This window comes from Pan paniscus, chromosome 2 (genome assembly GCF_029289425.2).
Source record: "Pan paniscus chromosome 2, NHGRI_mPanPan1-v2.0_pri, whole genome shotgun sequence".
In the NCBI taxonomy this organism is placed as follows: Eukaryota; Metazoa; Chordata; class Mammalia; order Primates; family Hominidae; genus Pan; species Pan paniscus.
Window position 1 is genome coordinate 143,996,596 of NC_085926.1, and position 17,843 is coordinate 144,014,438.

The 17,843-nt window shown below is 35.8% G+C and overlaps 1 protein-coding gene across 4 annotated transcripts in view; it reads right to left on the bottom strand.

Annotated features, from left to right (window-relative positions):
• Positions 1–17,843, bottom strand: part of PLOD2 (procollagen-lysine,2-oxoglutarate 5-dioxygenase 2) — a 90,168-nt gene that overhangs the window by 36,087 nt on the left and 36,238 nt on the right. For all 4 annotated transcript variants that reach the window (XM_003826505.6, XM_003826506.6, XM_063602967.1 and 1 more), the window contains 3 exons: positions 16,545–16,636; positions 13,520–13,656; positions 2,762–2,925 (listed from right to left, as the gene is read on the bottom strand). In XM_003826505.6, the coding sequence (XP_003826553.1) occupies positions 2,762–2,925; positions 13,520–13,656; positions 16,545–16,636 (393 nt within the window). The remainder of the gene's footprint in view (positions 1–2,761; positions 2,926–13,519; positions 13,657–16,544; positions 16,637–17,843) is intronic.

The window sequence follows — 17,843 nt, forward strand, 5'->3', positions numbered from 1 at the left end:
AAGAATTAAAAAAATAGGTCCAGGGAAATTACTGTTATTGGAGAAAAAAGACAAAATGAAAACATGACCAAAACCAATCAATGGTTGCTCATTTTTTGGTTCTTGCCATATAAATTTTTTTTTTTTTTTTTGGAGACAGAGTCTCGCTCTGTCACCCAGGCTGGAGTGCAAAGGCACAATCTTGGCTCACTGCAACCTATGCCTCCCGAGTTCCCCTCCGCCTTCCACCTCCTGCCTCAGCCTCTCAAGTAGTTGGGATTACAGGCACCCATCACCATGCCCGGCTAATTTTTGTATTTTTAGTAGAGATGGGGTTTCGCCATGTTGGTCAGACTGGTCTCGAACTCCTGACCTCAGGTGATCTGCCCGCCTCAGCCTCCCAAAGTGCTGAGATTACAGGCGTGAGCCACCATGCCTGGCATCAAATAAAAAAATTCTGGGGAGAAGACAATACATTTTTTAAATCCCATGGCCAATTTTCTATGATGAAAAATGTACCACACAGAGACACTCAACATTTTCCAATGGTTTATATTACTGTTCTTCAAAAATTGTTTCCTTATTTTACAGACCCCAAATGTCCTCAATAAATGAAAAAAAACATCTATTTTCACATTACATATTTTATGTGATTTATATTTTTCTATTGAAAACTCTTTTTGTTGTTGTTTTTGGAGATGGGGCTCTCACTCTGCCACCCAGGCTAGAGTGCAATGGTGCACTCATGGCTCACTGCAGCCTCGACCTCCTGGGCTCAAACAATCTCCTCACCTCAGTCTCCAAAGTAGCTAGGACCACAGCCATGTGCCACCATGCCCAGATAATTAAAAAAAAAATTTTAGTAGAAATGGGATTTCCCTACATTGCACAGCCTGGCCTGAACACCTGGGCTCAAGTCACCTTCCTGTCTAGGCCTCCCAAAGTGCTGGGATTACAGGTTTGAGACACCGTGCCTGGCCAAAAACTATTTTTAAAAACTAAATAGTATGCCCACAAACAACTCATGTCCCTTAAATAACTGTAAATATGTGATCTATGAAATTATTCAAACTTTTATTAAACATATTTATATTTTCTGCCCTTCTCTAATTATTTTGACTACAGAAAGCGTAAGGATGATGCTTTGATGTCCTTTTATGATTACTTTCCCACTTAAAACACCTTTTCCTTAATTAAACTGACTTACAACTGCACTTGCTTGCTAATTTCTTGCTGCTTCCAAAGCACTGTGAGTCTGTCTGAAACCTAACCACCTGAGTACATACATCACTATTTGAAATAAATTTACGAGATTTCACTATGCAAGTCATCTTCAGAAAAATTTCAACAAGTATAAAGTAAAACATGTCTCAGAGTCCCATAGCTACATACTTCCTTTAAAAAATTGGTTTTAAACAATGGAGGACTTAGAATAAGTTGCAAGATTAGCCATATGTTACTGAGGTCTTGACAGTATGGAGGCCATGATGTGGAAACAGCACCCATCCATGAGCCGCATGCTCAAGCAGAGAAGTGATGGTGGGTAGCCATATTAGGGAGAGGCTTTGACGGTTCACAAGCTGGAAATCCAACAGAGAAAGACTGCTAAGGCAAGAAGCACAGAGTAACCAATATGATAAACCTTGGGTTCTCACTTGAATATGGAAGTTAAATCCAAAGGTGGTAGATAGATTTGGAGAAAAGAAAATGGTCAAGAGATCCCAGAAAGCATTATCTGTAGAAATATTGAGATGAAGAGGAAAAGAGATTTCAAGCCAGGCAGTGCAAACTGGAATTTAAGGTTTCAAAAGTACAAAATCTATATGAGCTATCAAAGTTCCAAGGTACAACTGTGGGAATATGTTGATAAAATAAAGTGCAGGTGCAAAGAGCTGAAATTGAGGCATTACCAAGAAACTAAATCACTTCCTAGTGGCTAAGCAAAGCCTAGAACCCAGATATGCTGCTACCTGAAGCAGCACTTATTTTAACTAGCCTGGATAGTACTGGTTATATACACGTAGATCACCCCCAAAATCCATTTTTCCAATGTGGTTTGCAATTTGTACCCAATTTGTTTCTCTAACATGTCCTTCATCCTATTTGATTATGTCTTTTGTCCCTATGTTTACATTAATCTCAAACTAGTAAAAATAAATTTGTAGCCATCATAATTTCCAAAGTCAAATTTTATTTAATTTTCTAAAGGCTGGACTGAGGAATGTGGTAATTCATTCCTTTAATCCGTGGTAGCACAGCTAATGCAATATTTTAAGTATACCCAGACACTCAATGTTAGATATTTTTCACTACTGGGTTCAAGACAAATCATTTATTTAATCCCATAATGTTTAAAATCAGATAATATTAAGTAATACCTATTCTTAAAAGCTACTTGATTGAGGACTGAGAATAATTTTTTTTCAAGTAAGGAAGCTTACTAAACTTATTATCCTAGAGCAAGAAAATTCTCAATGTGTCATAATTAAAGGAACTGGATCCATACTTTTCTTCCTTTAACAACAGAATATCTCTAGAAGTCACTTAAATTTGAAAAACATGAGTTTCCTCACTTATAATTTAGAAATTATAACATTTATATTACCTACTGTTTTTAGGAACACCAACTCACATAATACATGGGAAAATGCTTTGTCAATATACTAATAATAAAATAAGGGTTATTTAAAACTTCATATCTAAAGTTACTACATCTACAAAAATGGTTGTTTTATTAGTCTTTATAACTTGCATTAAACTTTTCTTCCAGTATCTAACTCACCTCCTGAATTCAGATAGCGTTTCCCAATGTGCACAACAGGATACTTGTCTGCTAGTCTTTTATCTGGCCACAAAATTCCATCTGCTGCAAAGACTACTTTGTGGTTTGCCTTTTGGAATTTTTTTAGAACTTCTTCTGGACCACCAGCAAATATGACATCAAAGCTGTTCAATGAGGAAAAAATGTGTTTTAAAATACACTTGTCAGAATCTAGGCACATAAACCATGAAAAGTTCTCTAACAAAAGTCAGAATCAAGAATACAACGCAAGATTAATACCTGTGCCAACTATTTACACAGAACACCAAACAAAATTTCTCTCAACTTAAATTATATGAATTGTATTGAATTATTAGTTTACATTAGCAAATGAAGTCCAAATAAAAGTCAGCTTTTTTAGTGTTAGCCTTAATTTTTTTTTCAATAATCACTTATTCCCAAATTGAAATTCTAAAACAGCATTGAAATGTTAGAAATGCAGTTACTTGTTGTATAACTTTATAATACAGATAGAATCACTTACGGAAGTTGCCATAACTGCCTAATATTTCAAGTAAATTTGTACCAGTCCATTAGTTTCTGAAGAATTATTTTTGACAAAATGTGTTTAACTGCTAAATGTCATCAATGTATGTTTAATATCTGAATGACTGTTTAGCATGGAATCTTAAAATAAGTGCGTTCAGACAACTGCAGGTTTTTAAAGCTCAATACACTTGGGAGAAAATTTTTGTAAAAACTGACACTATAATTTAATATCTATAATTTCATTGATTTTTCTGATGACTTTCTTCCTCATGGTTCATTCACAGAATCACAATGACTTAACAAAATGTGAAGTATAACAGCCACTATCTAAAATTTTTCTACTCTGCAATAAGTTCTTTATTCATTACAATCACAAATTATTTTACATTTTTTTACATCAGTGCACCTTAAGACCAAAGGTTTCCAATGATGATAAATTAATGACTTACCATCCCAGGTAGCTAACAGCATAATTGTAAAGTCACTCACAGCATACAATTTGAAGTCTGCCAGGTGGGTTTCTAATCCCACCTCTGCCACTTGATATGAGAATAACCTTAGGACAAGTCACTTAACCTCTTTACACTTAAGTGTAAAGTATAAAATGGAGGGAAAAGTAGTATCTATATCCTCAAGTTATAATTTTAAAAAATTAAAAATAACTCCTGGCACACTGTAAACACTGAACAAAGTTAAAAATTAACATGAAAGGGACTACAGTGAAGGGAGAGACAGAGGAAAACTCACTTCAAAGTTTTTACAAATGTGTATGTTAAAAAATTTTATTTTTAGCCAAATACTTGTACTTTTGAAACTGAACTTTAAGTTACAATAAAATTTTTCTGACTGAAACCTCAAACTTTGCCCTGTTTATTAAAAAAAAAACTGATTAATCTGACATTACAAAACATAACACTGTACTTTTTCTGCTAAGTACAACTGATTTCCTCAACCGGATTTAACGGTGATATTTTCCTCAAGACTATAAGTTGTTGATAATTTTTTTTTTAATAATGAAGACTGGGAAATAAGACCAGTTTTATGGGTAATTGGGCCATGAGAAGTGAGGCAAATAAACCAAAGTCTCTGAAAGAGCGACTACCATGCGAGTGATAAACAGACCCTTTGTGCATTGCCTGGAGATGGGGAAAAATAGCTTGTGATGTCAGAGCATCTTACGATTGGAGACTCTGACTAAACTGAGTCTGAAATTTTGCAGGTAGCAGCATGCATACAGTGTGGCAATTCCTCAAGGATCTAGAATCAGAAATGCCATTTGACCCAGCAATCCCATTGCTGGGTATAAACCCAAACAATTACAAATCATTCTTCTATAAAGTTACATGCACACATATGTTTACTGCAGCATTATTTACAATAGCAAAGACTTGGAACCAACCCAAGTGCCCATTAATGATAAACTGGAAAAAGAAAATGTGACACATATACAACATGGAATACTATTCAGCCATAAAAAGAATGAGTTCATGTCCTTTGCAGGGACATGGATGAAGGTGGAATCCCATAATTCTCAGCAAACTAACACAGAAACAGAAAACCAAACACCACGTGTTCTCACTCATAAGTGGGAGCTGAACAATGAGAATACATGGACACAGAGAGGGGAACATCACACAGTGGAGTTTGTCGGTGGGCGGGGGGCAAGGAGAGGGAGAGCATTAGGACAAATACCTAATTCATGCAGGGCTTAAAACCTAGATGAGGCCGGGCACGGTGGCTCACGCCTGCAATCCCAGCACTTTGGGAGGTCAAGGCGGGCGGATCATGAGGTCAAGAGATCAAGACCATCCTGGCCAACATAGTGAAAACCCATCTCTACTAAAAATACAAAAATTAGCTGTGCGTGGTGATGTGCGCCTGTAATCCCAGCTACTTGGGAGGCTAAGGCAGGAGAATTGCTTGAACCCGAGAGGTGGAGGTTGCAGTGAGCTGAGATCATGCCACTGCACTCCAGCCTGGTGACAGAGTGAGACTTGGTCTCAAAAAAAAAAAAAAAAAAAAAACTCTAGATGATGGGGTAATAGGTGCAGCAAACCACCATGGCACATGTATACCTATGTAACAAACCTGCACGTTCTGCACATATATCCCAGAACTTGAAGTAAAATAATAATAAAATTTAAAAATTAAAAAAAGTTATAAATGCACTTTTGGAATGTGAGTGAATATTTTTTGTCTTTGAAACCCTAATGATGGATACAGATTATATAAACAGTATAGCTCAAACTATTAATAAATGTCAGTTGTTTGAAAAGGAGTTATGGCAACTTTTATAATTTAGCGTTTTATAAGCCTGTATTATCTTTATAACAAAACACAATTATTTTAAAGCAAAAAGTCAAGACAAAAGTTATCACATAATTGCCTTTGAAGAAAAATTTCACGTTGCTGAAACCTTTCCTATCTCATTCTAGTAGCACTGCTATTTCTGTGTTTAAATACTTTAGAAAAGTTATTTGAACTTACTTAAAACTTCTCAAAGGGCAAGGAAGGTTTCCTACTTAAATTTATTTTGGCTGTAAAAAGTCAAATTGTCAAATTTAAAAAAATGAACACAGGTGTTGTGGGAAGTCAGGGACCCCAAATGGAGGGACCGGCTGAAGCCATGGCAGAAGAACATAAATTGTGAAGATTTCATGGACATTTATTAGTTCCCCAAATTAATACTTTTATAATTTCTTATGCCTGTCTTTACTGCAATCTCTGAACATAAATTGTGAAGATTTCATGGACATTTATCACTTCCCTAATCAATACTCTTGTGATTTCCTATGCCTGTCTTTACTGTAATCTCTTAATCCCATCATCTTTGTAAGCTGAGGATGTGCGTAGCCTTAGGACCCTGTGATGATTGCATTAACTGTGCAAATCGTTAGTAAATCATGTGTGTTTAAACAATATGAAATCTGGGCACCTTGAAAAAAGAACAGGATAACAGCGATGTTCAGGGAACAAGGGAGGTAACCATCAGGTCTGACTGCCTGAGAGCCAGGCGGAACAGAGCCATATTTCTCTTCTTACAAAAGCGAATAGGAGAAATATCGCTGAATTCTTTTTCTCAGTAAGGAACAGCCCTGAGAAAGAAAATGCTTTCCTAGGGGTAGGTCTCTAAAATGGCCGCTCTAGGAATGTCTGTCTTACACGGTTGCAGATAAGGGATGAAATAAGCCCCAGTCTCCGGTAGCACTCCCAGGCCTATTAGGACGAGGAAATTCCTGCCTAGTAAATTTTAGTCAGACCAGTTGTCTGCTCTCAAACCCTGTCTCCTGATAAGACGTTATCAATGACAATGCGTACCCGAAATTTCATTAGCAATTTTAATTTCACCCCGGTCCTGCGATCTCGCTTTGCCCCCATTTGCCTTGTGATATTTTATTGTCTTATGAAGCATGTGATCTCTGTGACCCACACCCTATTCATACACTGCCTCCCCTTTGAAAATCACTAATAAAAACCTGCTGGTTTTCAAGGCAATGTAGTGCCCTGAAAACCAAGTACGTCTCAGGTATTTCTTACAGCAGTGTGAAAATGGACTAATACAGCAAAAGAAACCCAAATTATCCTCGAAGAGATGACCTGTAGATAAGCAAAAGTATCCAGCCAACAGTCCCAGCTAACAACCAGACATACTCTCAGTGGAGCAGCCAGATTACTGCAGCCACAAAAGTGACCCCAGGAAAAATCAGTAGAAGAACACAGATGAATCCAACCAAACTGCATAATCATAAGCATTGATCCAACAAGCATTCCTAATAAGCCTCCCACACACTAATTTCCACCTAAGATTCTACTTTCTGGAGAACCCAATCTGCAAAATTTGGTACGAAGAGTGGGGAAAAGGAAAGTAGAGGTAAATACTGGAGAACATGCTCCACCAAATTAAGGGAATAAACTAAGAAAGAGGAAGACATGAAAAACAGGGCACAGAAGAATCCACACAGGGTAGAGTCACAGAGGATTCCCATGTGATGGTGAAGGGAAGTCCCTGCAGGCCTAGAGACGCATCAATCCCAACTGCGGAACAGCACAGGCTCTGAGAGGGATGTCTTCATTAAAATCGACAAACTATCAATGTATTGACTACACTGAGAAGAATTCCAGGATTCTGTAGAAAACTTGGGGGGGATGAATTAATAAAATGAATATAGAAAACAAAACAAAACAAAAAAAACTTGCTGGTTTTGCGGCTTGGGGGGCATCACGGAACCTGCCAACATGTGATGTCTCCCCCAGACACCCAGCTTTAAAATTTCTCTCTTTTGTACTCTTTCCCTTTATTTCTCAGACCGGCCAACACTTAGGGAAATAAAACACAGGTCATAAAAATATTCTCACAGAAATTGAGTCCATCTACATGTGAAGAAAATAAAATTTTCCACATATAACTGTGGTAAGTATGCCTGGGTCCTGAAAAAACCATAAGATTCTACCTGATGTGGTCATACTGAGTCCCCTGCCAGACATGTTAGTGTTCTATCTCAATAGATGATTGAGATTTTCTAAGTGTTTTTCCTTTTTGTCCTTCTGTGTTCCCTACTTCTGTGATACCATCAACCACATAGTCACCTAGGTTGAAAATCTTTCATTCACCCTTCACTCCTCTCTTTCCATGGCCTATCTCATGGAATCTTTTCCTTAATCCTATTGATTCCGTCTACTTAATTTATTTTGCATTCAAATCCTCTCCACTCCCACTAGAAGGCACAAGGCTAGATTAATTTTAAAACCCTAGAGACCTCTACATTACCCATCTCTTCCTCACTCATAAATAAGACTGTCTGACAAACTATTTTAAAAATGATTCTGTGCCAGTTCCCAGACTGTATCAATGATTCTCAACTATGGCCTAAAGCGGGAGTCAGTAAATATTTACTCTCTGGCCTTTTACAGAAAATATTTTAGGTCCTGATGACCATATTGTCTGTCACAGTGACTGAACTCTGTCACTGTGTTGCAAAAGCCACCACAGACAATATGTAAACAAATGAGCACAGCTGCATTTCAATAAAACTTTTTACAAAAACAGGCAGTGGTACAAGCCACAGAATCCATCATCTTGAGTCTCAACAAGAAGCAAAAGCTCCCATATAGCCAAAAAAGAAAGCAACAGAAGTGTTCCCTAACCTTGTCATTTAGCCCCAATCCTTTATCATTATTGGCATAAACTTCAGCAAAAAATTATAATCATCCAAACTATTAGCAGCACAGAAGTAGCTTCACACCTGATAATTCTTTCATCATATCTTCACCTGAAGCATATCTCTATATTTCCAGAGATAATTAACATCACAAACCAATACTATAGATTCACTCCTAACCACCCACCCTCAAAACACACAGACACAGACACACACACACAGACACACACACACACACGCACACACACAGTTAAAAACACCCACGTACCCAGTTGACTTTGCACAACAGATTATGATAAAATCACAATAAAATGATTAAAATTATTTTATAAATTTTGGAGGGAGGGAAAGGGAGTTAGTTGGCATAAAATGAATACAATTTTAACAGATAAATATTGAACCATCCTGGCATTCCTGGATAAATCCCACTTGATCATGGGGGATATTTTTGTTGTGCTGTTGGAAAGAAAATAAGTATATCAACGGGATACCTATACTTCCATGTTTACTGCAACACTACTTATAATAGTAAATATATGGAACAAATCTAAGTATGTATCAACAGATGAATGGATAAAGGAAATATGGAGTACATACATAATGGAATATTATTCACCCATAAAAAAGAAGGAAATCCTGTTATTTGCAACAACAAAATGGTTACAACTGGAGGTTACTAGGTTAATGATATAAGCCATGCACAAAAAGACAGTATCAGATGGTATCACTCATATATGGATATCTTCAGTTTTCCTTTTGTTCTGAGAATAACCTAAAACCTTGCCAAATATTTATTTTTATCTAAATTAAATATAATAAATCTTACCCTACAGATTATAAAGAGCCAGTTTCTAATTTTAAACGTTCATCCAAAAGTAAGTTTAGAATACATATTCCATGGAAGGAATGCGACAAAATTGTTTCTAAATTAATTCAGGCTTTTTAGCATGTCTAAATGGCATACGGGATAATTATGGGGTATTGGAAACATTCTAAAATTGAATAATGGGGATGACTGCACGACTCTGCAAATTTAAATTCATTGAATTTTACACTTACAAATGTTTATGGCATGTTATATAAATTATGCCCTAACAAAGCTGTGTTTCTTAAAAGGCTCATCTAAACCACTAAGTATATAAATCTGTGTATATTTTCATATGATAGTGACCTATGCTTCCATAAAACAGTTGAGTTGTCCTTAAAAATACCACATAAAAAATAAGAATGTTTTGCTTTATTAAAATGAATATATCCTGAATTCTGGCCCTTTACCAGAGCTAACCTTAATTAAGAGTTTAGGAATTGTGTTACAGAATGGGCATCATATTTCAAACCATTTACAAACAGTTTAATTCATTCTCCCAGGCCCTAGATTACAATTTTCAACTAGATTCATCACTCTGTATAAACTTTCTAAAAAGGGTGTTGTTTTTAAAAAATAAGAAGGGTAAAAAAAATTTCTTATGTGGCTTCAATTGCTCATCCCTCTTTACCCTCCTGGTTACTTTCTCATGACCCCTAGGTTTTTTCCACAGGATAGTCATGGTAGGTAATGATGCAGAAAATGTTAATGACTCTTCTTAGACAACAACTTGGCTGAGTGGGCACCCATGTTTTCAGTTAGCTGGCTGTTCTCACAGGAGATGTCAGAAATTTTATCTGTTTGTTTCCATGATATATCCCAAACACTAACAGTGCCTGGAAGACACTGTGTCTTCCATTAAAATTTTATTATCTTTTCTGTCAAGCTGGGTCCTAAAGTATCATCTAAATCAACAAACTCAACCTCAAGCAGGCTTTAGGTATATCACAGTGTCCTTCTTCTCATGAGAAAAAAATAGGTCCCTCACTATACCAGTTGTCCACAAGGACAAATATTAGATAGGGGGCCGGAGGTGGGGGATGGTGATGCGAGAGTGATGGTAGAGAAAAGTTCTTCCTAAAACCCAAAAGGAAGCTTGAGGATGTAAAATCATTTCTGACTCACATGTAGTAACTCTTACAAGGAGAATCTGCCTCAGAGCCAAAGTGAAAATGTACATGTGGCAAGTTTAAGCTGACTAATATGGCTGTTTGAAATCCATGGTAATTTTAAACCAAAACATACTCAGTATTTATTCTACAGAGCTATTTTAATGAACTTGGTATTCTTTTTCTAAGTGTAAAAAAAATAACAAATGCTGTAGAAAAATTCCCAGTACACTATGGCTAACACTTGCCTTACCATACTTCATCTTGCAAAATAGGTAACCACAAGCAGAACTTAAGATTTTGTGTAAAATATAACAGGAAAATTTTACAGATGCAAGTGTTATGTATCTTTTGAAAATTTTTAAGTGTGTACGGCACTGGGACTTCATTATATTAATATCTATTTTCATTTCATAATTTACAACTTTATTATTTATACTAATGCATAAAAATATTACTCTTATTTTCATCTGCAAATAATTTGTGTCTTTATATTTTCAAATTGAGAAAAAATATGTAAAAAGACTTTCCTAAGTTAGAGGGGAAAATTCATGGGGACTTAAAATGAGCAATCAATAACAAAAACAAGTAAGACACAGAAAATAAAAGAAAGGAAGTAGTAACTAATAACTCATGACAATTTGATGTTATTATAAAATTATAAGAAGATGGCAAAAAAGAGTGGATATTTTAATTAGGAGAGTGAAATATTACACAAAATATATTTATATTAAAAAGGTTCTTCTTTCTTAGTAACACAGGCTTTCTAATGTCTCACTTGTATTTATAACTTTGCGTGGTCTTTTTTCTTCTGTTTAACCAGAATCCATTAAGTTACCTGTCTCAATAGTAAAGCTCACTATGATCTTTATTCTTAACTCAAGACTAAAGTATGAATTTCACAAAAACGTTAGCTCTTGCCATGTTGTCTCATTAGTGTTTATGGTAATTCATCATCTTTAATGGCATTACATCATCTCAGACCATAGTTGATATAATTTGAATCTACGTCCCCACCCACATCTCATGATGAAACGTAACCCTCAGTGCTGGAGGTGGGGTTGGGTGGGAGGTGATTGGATCATGAGGGCAGTTTCTAATGGTTTAGCACCATCCCCCTAGTGATGTTCTCATAATAGAGTTCTCATGAGATCTGATTGTTTAAAAGCATGTAGCACATCCCCTCACTTCCTCCTGCTCCAATCATGTGAGACCTTCATTCCTCCTTTGCCTTCTGCCATAATCCTAAGTTTCCTGAGGCCTCTCCAGAAGCCAAGCAGCTGGCCAGCATCATGTTTCCTGTACAGCCTGTGAAATTGTGAGCCAATTAAACCTCTTTTCTTTATAAATTATGCAGTCTCAGGAATTTGTAGCAGCACGATAACTGATTAATACAATAGTTTTATAACTAGTAATATCTACTTTTGCCTCTTTTTTTTATTATACTTTAAGTTTTAGGGTACATGTGCACAACGTGCAGGTTAGTTACATATGTATACATGTGCCATGTTGGTGTGCTGCACCCAGTAACTTGTCATTTAACATTAGGTATATCTCCTAATGCTATCCCTCCCCCGTTCCCCCACTCCACAACAGGCCCCCGTGTGTGATGTTCCCCTTCCTGTGTCCATGTGATCTCATTGTTCAATTCCCACCTATGAGTGAGAATATGCGGTGTTTGGTTTTTTGTCCTTGCGATAGTTTGCTGAGAATGATGGTTTCCAGCTTCATCCATGTCCCTACAAAGGACATGAACTCATCATTTTTTATGGCTGCATAGTATTCCATGGTGTATATGTGCCACATTTTCTTAATCCAGTCTATCATTGTTGGACATCTGGGTTGGTTCCAAGTCTTTGCTATTGCGAACAGTGCCGCAATAAACATATCTGTGCATGTGTCTTTATAGCAGCATGATTTATAATCCTTTGGGTATATACCCAGTAATGGGATGGCTGGGTCAAATGGTATTTCTAGTTCTAGATCCCTGAGGAATCACCACACTGACTTCCACAATGGTTGAACTAGTTTACAGTCCCACCAACAGTGTAAAAGTGTTCCTATTTCTCCACATCCTCTCCAGCACCTGTTGTTTCCTGACTTTTTAATGATCGCCATTCTAACTCATGTGAGATGGTATCTCATTGTGGTTTTGATTTGCATTTCTCTGATGGCCAGTGATGATGAGCATTTTTTCATGTGTCTTTTGGCTGCATAAATGTCTTCTTTTGAGAAGTGTCTGTTCACATCCTTCACACACTTTTTGATGGCCTTATTTGTTTTTTTCTTGTAAATTTGTTTGAGTTCATTGTAGATTCTGGATATTAGCCCTTTGTCAGATGAGTAGATTGCAAAAATTTTCTCCCTTTCTGTATGGTGCTGGGAAAACTGGCTAGCCATATGTAGAAAGCTGAAACTTGATCCCTTCCTTACACCTTTATACAAAAATTAATTCAAGATGGATTAAAGACTTAAATGTTAGACCTGAAACCATAAAAGCCCTAGAAGAAAACCTAGGCAATACCATTCAGGACATAGGCATGGGCAAGGACTTCATGTCTAAAACACCAAAAGTAATGGCAACAAAAGCCAAAATTGACAAATGGGACCTAATTAAGCTAAAGAGCTTCTGCACAGCAAAAGAAACTACCATCAGAGTGAACGGGCAACCTACAGAATAGTAATATCTACTTTTTAAAACAATAATTCCTTGTCAATAATTTTTTTTTGAAATGGAGTCTCGCTCTGTTGCCAGGATGGAGTGCAGTGGCGCAATCTTGGCTCACTGCAACCTTGCTCCTGGGTTCAAGCAATTCTCTGCCTCAGCCTCCCAAGTAGCTGTGATTACAGGCACCTGCCACCACGCCCGGCTAATTTTTTGTATTTTTAGTAGAGACAGGGTTTCACCATCTTGGCCAGGCTGGTCTTGAACTCCTGACCTTGTGATCCAGCTGCCTAGGCCTCCCAAAGTGCTAGGATTACAGGCGTGAGCCACCGCGCCCAGCCATATTTTAATACATCATCTACAAATATAAATCTCAGCTCTTTAAAAAGTAATTGAATATAGATTTTAAAATCCACAGGGTGTTTCTCTTACCATTCAGTAAACATGACAACCAGATCATCTTGATCAGCGTAGCGTTCCATGACTTCTTTCATTAATCTCACTTTCTGGCCCCCTCCAATACTATTAATTCCATCACCACCTCTCCATTCTTCTCCTTGACCAAGGACCTATAAACAAAATCAACATTTCATTCCTGAGCAAAACTCAAATTATGAAAGTACTATGAAAAACTTAAAGACATCATCAACTTGAACAGTACTGTACCGTAACCACTCTTCTAATGTTTCATGGAATCATGATTCTAGAAAAAAAAATCTAGATGCCTAAATCAGATCATAATTCTTCAATGTTATCCATCCCCAAAATGCCCTTCTCAATTTTTACCATCTCAAAAGTTGTGAGTCTAATCCAAGGAAGTAGACCCAGAAAGTATTTCTCACATTATATCATTTTATTCCTATTTGTTTAGACCATAAAGAAGAAAAATGAATAAATTTCCCATATCACTTTTTTTTCAATCTGGCAGGAAATCTTTATGATCAACATTGAAGCTCAGTGACTCCTTGATGAGGGGCCTTTAAGTGATTTTCCTACTGAACCAAAATGGGTTTTTCAGGGAATTGCAGAGGGCATCAAGAAAAAAATCACCTTCTTTACCTTATACATCTTAAACTTATGTAATTGTCTAAAGCTTAATAAGGATTTTTCAATGCAAGATATTGCCTAAGTATGATTAATTTAAATTTGATTTTAATTACCCTGTACCCTTTCTCTTCACTATTTGCTTGAGCCTCAGCAGCTGCTCCCTGAATTGGAAATGCATGATGACACACTGACTCTAAGGGAACAGAAAGTGCAATACACGTCCCTTCCCCCACACAACACACACCTTTTCTCTTCATTTCATCAAAACAAAGTCTGAAGTTGCCATTATAATGATCTACTAAGAGATCTTGGAAATTAATGGAGAATGAAATTAAAAATAAACACACAAGAAAAGGATAAAATAAAATTTAATAATAAATACCACTAGTTCTAACTTTACTTAATACTGAGCCGGAGATAAATCTTGCCGGCAAAGCCTGTGGGGCTCCCAGCCTCAAATGTCCTATTATAACTTATCACTTCCTATGTGGCAGGTTGAGGGAAAAACACAACCCAAGAAAACTCAAGCTGTTTTGGATCTGGATTCAAACTAGGCTAATCTAGAAGCATTAATAGTACTTGCTCTAAAAATTGGCCTCCTCTGGCCCTGAGATTTGTTCCACAACCCATCTGGAATCCCTAATCCTAATGCAACATTGGACCCAACGACATCTGAGAGTCTACTCTGTGCAATACACCATGTTAAGCACCACCCTCTATGTTCTTTCCACTACACTAGTGGTTGTCAAATTTCAGTGTGCATCTGAATCTCATGGAAGCCTTGTTCAAACACAGACTTCAGGGTATCACCCCCAGGATTTGTAATTCAGTCGGTCTGAGGTGGAGCCTGATTATTTTTTTTTTCTAATCAGTAGCCAGGCAATGCAGATGTTGGTGGTCTGGGGTCCACACTTTGGGAACCACTGCATTACATGAGGAGAGAGCAAAAGGATCATAAACTCCAGTAAGTTAAGTGGGGATGGGGTCCAAGATCTGATATTATACTTTATATAGTTATTTGCCTTGGGACAAGTTTTCCTCATCCAGAAATAAAGTAGTATCTACCTTACATGGTTCATATAGTGACTTAACAGCATATCATATATAAAGTTCCTTACAAGGTGCCTTGCACATAAGAAACATTCTACTCTCTCTCCAGTCTGAACCCTAATGATTCCCCAACTAGATTTCAGCATTATTTTATCCTAATTTTATTTCCACAGTGTCTCCTATCAGTGCATACTGCTACATTTTCCATCTATCATAGTAACATATTTCTAACATGTTTTTCATTTATCCTATATTAAACATCTAGTTGTTACCACTACATCTCTTTTTCAGCAAAGTTTAGCTGTTTATTAGCTGTTCTATATTAACACTTAGCTGTTCTATATTTACATCTATACTTAGTATTTCAGTGGTTATTTAATAAAAACTACCTTTTTAATATACTACATACTCAAATGGATCAGTTTTTCTCCAAAAAGTAATCTTTCTTCTTTTTTAAAAAAAAGTTTTTTGCTTTTTGTGTTCCTACCTAGGTATCTCCTTGTTCTCCTCTTATTTGTAGAAAAGACTTGGCTGACAGATCCTTCTTTCTATTAAAAAAAACAAGTAAGTAAATAAAATGGCACGCCTCTCATAGCTGAGTTTAATAGTTCTATCAATTTCCCCAAGTTTCCTCTGATCACTTGTCAATGAGATGTTCACCTGGAGATAAGTTTTCTAAAATGCTTTGGTTAAAAATATATTAACAATCCTCCCAAATTCCTCTAAATGAAAACAAACAAACAAACAAAAAAAGCAAAAACAAAAGCAATTCTCAATAATAGACAGAAAAGGCACCCTCTTCACATTTGTTTCTAATTCCCTGCAAACAAAGAATCATCCTACGATAGCAAAACCCATTACAGAAAAAATTATGCAGTCAGTGAAAAAAATCTCTGCCAAATCTTATTTACATTGTATTTGTACATGACCTGCCAGAAAGAAATTATATATATATATGCAAATACATATTAACTTTTTTTTGCTGTTTTATAGAGTATATTTATACAAATCATTGGCAAAAATTCAGAAATTATTGTTTGAGTGGCACAGCATTATTTTATCTTAATTATTACAGGTGCATAATAGTTGCATATTTATGGGGTACATGTGATATTTTGATACAGGCATATAATGTGTAATGATCAAATCAGAATACTTTGGCTATCCCCTCACCTCAAGCATTTACCACCATTTCTTTGTGTTAGGAAATATTAATAAAGCCAAAAACTACATGAACTAACAGTAATTATGTAACCAAATGCTATCTTCCTTGTGAGGATTACAGATTGTACTGCTGTTATGAAAAACATACTTTAGGCACACATTATAGGATCTTCATAGGTTAAAGGATATACCATACCTTCACAGTATAATTGAAATATTTGGCTGACTGCATAAATCGATGGAATCCATCACTTTCTTTTGTTGCTACAGTTATGACTAATAATTTATCTGCAAAGACAAAAGGAAACAAAAGAAGGTTTACCAAGATATCAAATGCTCACATTTTACAACTCACTACAGTAATTGAGACCTCACTAAACCCGTGGGAATATTCTGGTTTACTGATCTACACAAGACTAAACAAAGAGCTGTCGAAAAAATAGATGACTCAAATTGGTTGTATTACTGCCAAATGATGAACCTTCAAATGACAATTATTTCAATGCAAAAAAGTACATTGATGATTAAGAAAAATCATGCCATCAATAAAGTATTTCAATATTGAGAAAAACTTCCAGAAAATGAACTTTATAATCCATGATTAAGATTCTCTGACATTATCTAATCAACAAACTTCACCATCATCGATAAATCATTCCTGATTTATGACATCATCAGTGAGGAGATCAGCAAATTACATTCATCAAAATAATGACATATACAAAAAAACAGATACAATCATTAAATCTGATTCTAATTTTCTAAAATAAATTGTGACAACTGGGAGCAAATATTTAAAACAAAATCTTAATTTTTTTCTCCTATCCGGGATTGCTTTTTCACGAAAATTCTTATAAGTGACAACATTATTTATTGTGTTTTGGTTTCTCTTTAAAGAATAAATGGAATCAAAATAACCACTGCCCTAGTAAATATACAACTATTAGCTACCATTTTATAATGAAATATTACTTTCAATCCAACATAACACTTCTTTTTAGTAAAATTAGATAGATTTAAGGAATTGTCTCAAAACACCTACATAAGCTACTACAGATAATGATTATTTTTAATAGGAAAAGGCATGTTGGAAAAATGCACAAAAGAAACAAGTGTATCAACAAATGCCAAAAGGGCTGGAACATTTTTTTTTTTAACTGAAGATTTAGAAGGACCTACACACTAAGAAAGCAAAACTAACATCTTTTCAATATTCTCTGAGTAACATCATTTGTTTCTCACTTGCCCTCTATTTATAAGAAAAGAATTCAGGTTTTGAGTATCCCCTAAGCAACAATCACCAAACATGGCAATAATGCATTATAGGAATCAGTTAAAAATTATAGCAGATGAACCAATGTATCTATCTGTCAAATTTTGAAAGTAACTACAATAAAATATAAGTAAGTACAATATACAAAGAAAGACTAAATTCAAACATTCAATAGTCAACCAAAAAAAAATAATTTCCATGAAGATAAACATCAACATTCTT